Below are 8774 nucleotides of genomic sequence, written 5' to 3' on the forward strand. Positions count from 1 at the left end.
TGCAAGAAAATTGACTTGGTCAGACCTTATGGGCTGGAATAATTTAAACCAAGACACGAAAAGCTGTGAATACCAAAAAAGTAGCTACAGAATTGAGTCTAGTAGCTTGTATGCTGTTGCTTTTGTTTTACTTAAAAATAGCTTTGAAGTCTAAAATTCAAGAATCTGTTTCAGGATGATATGTCATTCTATGAGCTAAAGCACTTTTTGTTGAAGAGAATTACCCTACACAAATCAGGAAGCCACAGACTTATCTTTCATGAATATTCCAGACCAACCTACTTAGGCTGACATGTTGGAAAATTATCAAAAATCTTGCATTTAAATGTGTTTTTAACCTTGTGCCAGTTTAATAAATATAGGTGAATTCTTTAATGTAAATTCCAAAAAGGCAATAGACATATATTCAAGGTAATTCTACAATTCTAATTAAAGTCTTTAAAATAGGCCAGTTTTTTCAAGAGCTGAAGTGTTCAGGCACTCGTTTCAACATATTGGATGTGGCTAAATATGTTCTCTCTACTGTCACCTAGAAACTGTGTCAAGGGCATGGGGAACATGCACTTTCTTAGAAACCGTTATAAAACTGATCACCTAAGGCATATTTTATAACAACTAATGGATGCAGCGCAGTCTGACACACTACCTCATAAGCCTTGCTGATCTGAATGAACTTGTCTTCAGCTCCAGGATCTTTGTTTTTGTCAGGATGCCTGAAACACAAATGGGCAGGTAGGGAGAATGGATTTGATTTTTTACACACAGTCATTTAACATCCTTGCTCCCACAGTTCACTACATCAGAGGAAATGGAGGGCCATTTTGTTAGGATAGTTTCTTAAAATAAACATAGAAGCAATCAGTTGCTTTATATGACTATAATAAATGAAACTCTGAAACAGGTGATTTCTTCCCAAAACATTGCAGCTGGGCACATTTTCAAAGCACCAGATAGTACTGCAGCATTTCAATGAGAAGGTGGGGATTGTGCATGTTTTACATTGCTCCCAACCACTGCTAAAGCTGGCTCAAGGCTAAATCACTTATCCATAAGAACCCATGTCTTTTCCTAGAATGGCAGCATTTCATCTCAATGTTAAAATGATATTGATCTAGGTATTTCTTCAGACAATACAGGTAGACATAAGGAACAGTTTTAGGATGAGAGTGTATTTGTTTAGTAACAATCATGTTTCAATTAGTATCTTGCTGCTGACTTTCAAATTAGAACATTTTAGTTTTCATTATTACTCATTTTATCCCATTCTGCCTGTGATCACCTTTTACGTATAAATAGATAATAATTTCAAGGCCACATGTTTAAGATGTGAGAAAAGTCTATAGTCCATGTAAAGTTATTTCAACTAATATTAGAATGAAATCTTCAACATTTGCTATTACATATAGCTGGCAATTAACTGTACCCATCTTGCTGGCATATATTATTTTTTAATCATCTTGTCTTTATACCAGTTACAGCTTTGGGGCTTTTAAAGTTCTGGAAAGAAGGGGCTAGGTTTACTTGGATACTCCTACGATCTAAATCAGTGTTTTGTACAGATTGATTTTTCAATGTTCACTTTATTAAGAGACTTCTGTATGACAGAATTTATTCTCTATGTAATCACTTCTGTTAAATTCTAGCAAATTTCCTCTGATTAAGGTTCTGGAAAGAAAAACAATCCACTAGGAAGCAAATAACTACTAAAAACGTGCCAAATACATTGGAATAAAAATGAAATCTACAATTTGATAGACTTATTCTAGCAGGAATGTATTTGAATGAATTATAACATATTCTGACGTCTCTAAACATAAGGAAACTTCAAATGCTTGACTACTGAATTTAGACATCATTTCTTCCTTAACCATTTAATCCTTTCTGTAAATATTAGTGGGGGGAAAATCTCAGAGGTATAATGAAAACAGTATGACTTAAGGAAACAAGATGGTGGTTCTAAAGCATGTTTCTGGATGACAAAAAAAATATTCAAACTTAGGCTAAAGGCTGAGTGGGTAAAAATTATGTAATCATATAAATGAGGATCTAACATATAGAACTCTGTAGAGAAAGAGGAGCAGGAAGGGGCTTTTTAAGAAACTGAACCAAAGAGAGAGGCTTGAGGGCAGCTGGGTTAGAAAACCCGGATCCTGAAACAGAGGCCAGGGCTCAGGAACAGGGAGGAAACCACAAGGCAGTTTCAGCTTATAAGGAATATTTTCCTAATTGTGAGAAGATACTACAAGGTTGAAACATTTAAAAAAGGATAAATTCAGCCCTAGGAAAGTAGCATCCTATGCTATTTTCAGCAAATATTAAATTGTGTTATGAACTGCAATATGATACTCAACCTTTAAATTTCAAAGGAAGAAAATATTGTACTTAGTATCTATGGGCTGTCCAGTTATTCCTAAAGGAATAAAAATAAAGAAAAAGTAATACAACAAAGAATTAGAAAAATTATTAATAATTTATTGTTCAGGTCACTGGATCATGTTACATCAATTTGCTTTTCTTAGGGTGGGAGGAGTTATTTTGATAATGTGGATGACAAATGAAAAGTACCTTTGATAAAACTTAGTTACTGGGAGAGAAATGGTTTTCCTGAGAGAAAAAAGTAATTTCAAATGGTTTCGCCATGCAAGGAAAAATTCTTAAGTCTAAGAAACAATTAGTATAACATAATAGAGGAAAGCTATAGATCCAATTCTACAATTAACCACTTCCCCTGCTACAGCTCACTCTGAAAAGTCAAACTGGGAAACGCTGCTATTTTCAGCATATGAAACGATTATGAAGTGAAACTTAAACTATTCCAAGTGGTAAAGCATTGCCATGGCCCAAGGAGCAGAATATAACAGCACAGCAGAATTACAAAAGTAAAGTAAAACTTTAGACTCTTAATGGATGACACACTCGGTATATTTCTATGGTGATAAATTATTCCTAGAGAGAATCTAATTAAAGGAGAGAAAGCATATGACTTATTTAATTAATATCCTAACACCCATTCCAGCTCTGGGAGACAGAAAAGTCAAACCTATACATTTTCATAGGTCCCACATATTCAAGCTGTTATTTGTGCTCTTAAAATATTGTCAAAGGCTGTACACTTCCAAAAGAATGTTACCTTATGAATTAACTGCAGATTTATGTATTTTGCTTTAAACATAAAGAGGCAAGACTCTGAAATGATACACAAAGTAACTTTGGTGTAAAGAGTCCCTGGCAAGAGGTCCTGCATAATTAGAGATTGGCTTTTTTAGTTTCCAATTCTGGGGTACTCATGATATAAATATGGTCTAAAACATTTATTCAAAACATTATATATATATATATATATATATATATATATATATATATATATATAATTTTTTTTTTTTTGAGACAGAGTCTTGCTCTGTTGACTGGGCTACAGTGCTGTGGCATCAGCCTAGCTTACAGCAATCTCAGACTCCTGGGCTCAGGTGATCCTCCTGTCTCAGCCTCCCCAGTAGCTGGGACTACAGGCATGTACCACCATACCCGGCTAATTTTTTGTATTTTTAGTTGCCCAGCTAATATTTTTTCTGTTTTTTTTTGTTTAGTAGAGATGGGGTCTCACTCTTGCTCAGGCTGGTCTCAAATTCATGAGCTCAAGCAATCCTCCTGCCTTGGCCTTCCAGAGTGCTAGGATTATAGGCAGGAGCCACTGTGCCTGGCCCCAAACATTGTATTTTAAACTACCCTTACTTTGGCTGGGCGAGGTAAGTTTAGATTTATTGCCATCCTGCTAACTACAGGAAAAATTACAATTTTTTCTAAGATTTTTTGTTTATTTTTTTTAGAGATAAGGTCTCGCTCTGTCACCCAGATTGCAGTACAATGGCCTGATCATAGCTCACTGTAACCTTGAATTCCTGGGCTCAAGTGATCCTCCAGTCTCAGTCTTCTGAGTAGCTGGTACTACAGGCATGTGCCACCATGCCCACCTAATTTCTACATTTTTTGTAGAAAAGGGGTCTCACTCTGTTGTCCAGGCTGGTTTCAAACTCCTGGTTTGATTCTCAAGTGATCCTCCTGACTTAGCCTCCCAAAGTGCTGGGATTACAGGTGTGAGCCACTGTGCTCAGACTTCTAGAAGAGTTTTAAAAAAGTAACATACAGTTGGCCCACCATATCTATGGGTTCCCCATCTATGGATTCAACCAACCACAGACAGAAAATATTAAAATACACTGCATCTGTGCTGAACATGCAGACTTTTTTTTGGTCACTATTCCTTAAACAATATAGCATAACAACCATATACATTGCATTCACCACTGTATGAGGTATTATAAGTAATCTAGAAATGATTTAAAGTATATCAGAGGATGTGCATAGGTTATATGCAAATGCTACACCATTTTATATGGACTTGAGCATCCATGGATTTTGGTGTCCTCAGGGGTCCTGGAAACAATCCCCCACAGATACCAAGGGACATCTGCACTTGGTTCCTGAATTTTTTTAAATTGAGGGCAAAAACCTCTTATTCTAAACTTTGTTTTTTAAAGCTTAAAAATTAATAATTTAGAGAACACTATTGTATATTGTTCCCTTTAGCAATTACACTCATAAAGAGTTACTTTATGAATAACATCATGGGAAGGATAGTTTATCCATTGTTGATTACATTTTTAAAAATTAAAGCTCTTTCTACTTGAACATTAAATATGCTAACAATATATAAGGCAATTTTTTTTTTTTTTTTTTTTGGAGACAGAGTCTCACTCTGTTGCCCAGGCTAGAGTGCCGTGGCGTCAGCCTAGCTCACAGCAATCTCAAATTCTTCAGCTCAAGCAATCCTACTGCCTCAGCATCCTGAGTAGCTGGGACTACAGGCATGCACCACCATGCCTGGCTAAATTTTTCTCTATATTTTTAGTTGTCTGGTTAATTGTTTTCTATTTTTTAGTAGAGACGGAGGTCTTGCTCTTGCTCAGGCTGGTCTTGAACTCCTGACCTCGAGCGATTCTCCTGGCTCTGACTCCCAGAGTGCTAGGATTACAGGTGTGAGCCACCACGCCAGGCCTAAGGCAATTGTGTAAGGGAGTTTTAGAGTAAACATAGGTTTTGGTCTTATCACTAAAAATTATAGAATATGAACATTAGTTCTCCTACATAAAAAATTATATATACAGAAAACACAGAACAGAGACAAATAAAAGCTAAGCATAATTTAGGCTTCATTCCCCTACTAAGACTGCTTGGCTTATATTAAACTTCTATTTTTTTGTTTCACCTACCATTCCCGGGCGAGCTTCTTATAAGCCTTTTTAATATCAGCCTGACTGGCTGTTCGGCTGACCCCTAGGATTCTGTATGGGTCAAAATCCAACGCAGACAGAATTTGCAGGATCAGAACCAGAACTATCAAGAACTGCCAGGAAATGCTCAACTTTTTCACTTCCATTTCTCTTCCTTTCCAGAGCTGAAATGATTGAAGAGGCAATTAAGTTTCAGTGGCAGAAACCTGGACAGTCTTGCTTTTTAGGTAAAGATATAAGATATATAGATGAAAAACAAAACAGATATTTTGCAGGAAAAGTGTCAAGCTGTTTGAGCATATCTTTTAAAACAAAAAATCTTGCTACTACTTTTGAATATCACAAATTAGAACTATTATAGGGTGCAAAAATGAACAATAAGAATTAACAGCAACTCTCCAGAATCTTGGATTAGAAAAGCTTTAGAAATGACTGAAAATGAATGAGATGCAGAAATAGTAAGTGAATATGGGAAAACATAAATAGGGTAATCAGGGTGACTACATCTTAAATACACTATTTCATTTATTTTGATAATAATAGTTTACACAAAATAAATGGTTTAAGAATAATTCACTGAATACATGTTAAATAAACTCATAAAATTATAAGATTTGTCATGTGCTAAACTACAAAATGAGATAGTTGTGGTGTTTGGGTGTTAAATAAGTTCAAATATGAAATACTTTTAAAAAACTGTAGTTAAGACTTAGCATGCCTCAATTGTATTCTTTCTCACCATGTCCGCTTAAACAAGAAAATGAGAGGCTTCTCTTAAATTTAATTGTTAGTAATAGGATCATCATAAATAGAAACCTCAGATAAGAAAGAGTGGTGAGAAAAAAATTTAGTTTTCCAAGTAAAGAAGAATTAATAGCAAAGACTGGAGAACAGGCACGGTCTTAAAAAGTTTAAGTTCCATCTCTGGTGAGTGTAGTCACTGAATTTATGGCCGGTTTTGGAAACAATCCTGGCTGGTTAGTGAACAACGTAATGCTAGTATTGTAGACATTTACCCTTCAGAATTATGATCTTTGTTATACCATACAATGTCTTTTCAAGGGTTACATTTATCTTGATTTTTTATAAATTAATAAAGTTTTAAGGTTCAAGTGTTAACGTGACATCTGACTCAAGAGGGACAAAGCTGTAACAGCAGTGGATTTTGACAAGTGGGAGTTTAACGCTTCTTAGGAGCCTCCCCCAAATTAACTAATCTGATGATCAATGTCTAGACTGCATACGTGCAGAATCAAATCCTAAAACAAACAAGTTTCTCCCTCGTTAAGGCAACCTATATCTGTCCTACAAAAAACGTGAAGGCTATGTAGCTACTGGTTAAACACAAGCGCTTTGGATTCAGACTAAGATTGGTATTTGTCCTCCACTTTATGACCTCGGGCAAGTTCTTTAAACATGCTAAACCTCAGTGTCATTCATAAAATGGGAATGAATGATACTATTTTGAAGGGTCGGCATGGGGGATTAAATGTATGTAAAAGATTTACTGAGCACAGAGTCAACAATTAAGTGGTAGCTATTATTATTATTTCTAATATGCAGTATGGATCACTGCCTTATTCATCTGTGTCAGTACCCTCCAGTTAGAGGGGCCCAAGTGGCGAGGGGCTGTGAAGTTCTTTTGCTGACAGTCTGGAGCTCGAGGGTGCTGGCTTCAGGGCAGGAAACCACCTGCCCAACAGGTAGGCTGCCCGCCCTCTGGGCTGCATCTCCGGGACCTTGTAGAGGCTCCCAGGGACGACTCTAAGTTTGAGCCCCGCCTCGAGCTCCCGCCGGAGGTCGCGACCCTCCAGGAGACCGCCCCCTCCCCGGCTGCCCCCCGAGAGCCCTGGGCCGGGCCCTGTAGGCTCCTGGTTCTCCCCGGGCCCACCAGGGACTGGGAACGACAAGAAATTGACGGGAGATCCCTGAGCCTGCCCGGCTCCACCGCGTTGGCGGCTCCGCGCGTCACGCCGGGAAGGAGTTACCGGGAAAGGGCACCTGCCCAACCGGCTGCAGCGTCCGTGCTCCAGGTAATCCGCTGGGCCGGGAGGTCCCCGTCCACACCAGCGCTCGCCGGGGCCGGGGAGGGGAAAGAGGCGGGGAGGAGACGAGGTGGAGGGGCGTCACGTGACACTTAAAGGTCCGGCGCACCGAAGGCACAGATCAATCAGGCCGATGGCTTCTACTCTGCGCATCTGTTTTGACCCTTGCCACTTGCCGTCTGCGCGTGGACCTGGCGCGGTTGCTATAGGAACGAGGCGCGCTCTTTGGCTGGAGCCAAAGGGTTGATTGTGACCAAAGAGGCCCAAACGTGCCTCCTAGCGAGGCGAAGTCGCTATGTATGACGGGATGCCAGAAAGACCTCCCCGATCCAGGGAGGGGTTTCCACGCCTGCTAGGAGATGGCCCTCGTCTAGCGACAGTTGCTAGGATGGGGAAGCAATTGCGGGTCTCCTAGAGCGTCACATTGGAAAGGACCTTAGGGATCCTCCAACTCCTCCGTATATTGATGGGAAGGCCGAGGCCCAGAGAGGGGCAGGGACTTGCCCGAGGCCTAGAATCAGGACTCCTAATCCCGTTTCCCGAAAAGCGAGAGCTCCGCCCAAGGGAGTGCCAGGCCTTGCCTTAAGCACCCGAGAGGGCGGTGGGGTGGGGACAGGGAAAAGGCCCTGGTGAATGAGGTAAACTTTCTTCGAGCCAAGGAGGTATGTCCCTTGGGGATATAAAGAAAGAGCTTCCTGCCTTGTTTTTATTTTTTTCTCGCTTGCATTCATTACTATCTAACATATCTTTTGTTATTTGTGTTATTTATCTCCTGACTCCTCCCACTGGAATGTAAGCTAAAAGCAGGGATTTTTGTCTGTTTTGTTCATCTCTGTATTCTCTGTGTTTGACTTTGGCACATACTGGCTTAATAAATATTTGTAGAATAAATGAATGAATGAGGTTGAAGTTTTGCTGCTCAAGCGATTATATTCTAGGGTGGACTCTTAGGTTAAGAGTGTTGACTGTAGAGTCAGGCTCGGGTTTGAATCCTGCCTGCCTCTTCCGCTTACTACGCGTGTGACCTTTAACAGAGACAAGTTCCCTGAGCCCCAGGGTCTACATCCGTAAAACGGGGAAAGGGGTGGGGAGAAGAATACTTCCTTTCCCTGGCAGGATCGTGGTCAGGGATAAATGAGATTAGGCATGGAAAAGTGGCTAGCACAATGGCTGGGATTTAGCAAATGTTCAGTAGACAGAAACCATTATTTTTTGAAATGTGGAAATGAACCATACAAAACTATGGGAGTTCAGAGGACTAGATTTCTGCCAGCTTTTTTCCCCCTAATCTTTGTGGGAGGTGTTAAGAGGGCAGGGAAGAGGGGAATGGAAGACTGCGTAAGGCGGGCTTGGTTGGATCAGACTACGAGTTTGGAACAGTAAGCTGCGATCTGGGCACGGGGGCTGGGGAGGCGAACTCATGGTTTTACTGGGGGCA

General features: G+C 39.8%; 1 protein-coding gene across 2 annotated transcripts in view; it reads right to left on the reverse strand.

The window, feature by feature from the left end:
- Positions 1–7430, reverse strand: part of DNAJC16 (DnaJ heat shock protein family (Hsp40) member C16) — a 28997-nt gene extending 21567 nt beyond the window's left edge. Inside the window, exons 1-3 of one of the 2 annotated variants that reach the window (XM_045548652.1) lie at positions 7280–7430; positions 5271–5455; positions 647–713 (exon numbers count right to left, since the gene is read on the reverse strand). In XM_045548652.1, the coding sequence (XP_045404608.1) occupies positions 647–713; positions 5271–5437 (234 nt within the window). In that variant the 5' untranslated portion in view covers positions 5438–5455; positions 7280–7430. The remainder of the gene's footprint in view (positions 1–646; positions 714–5270; positions 5456–7279) is intronic. The other variant, XM_045548653.1, reaches the window with a different exon arrangement.
- Positions 7431–8774: the final 1344 nt, after the last annotated feature.

The sequence above is a fragment of the Lemur catta genome, chromosome 3, assembly GCF_020740605.2.
Source record: "Lemur catta isolate mLemCat1 chromosome 3, mLemCat1.pri, whole genome shotgun sequence".
NCBI classification, from domain to species: Eukaryota; Metazoa; Chordata; class Mammalia; order Primates; family Lemuridae; genus Lemur; species Lemur catta.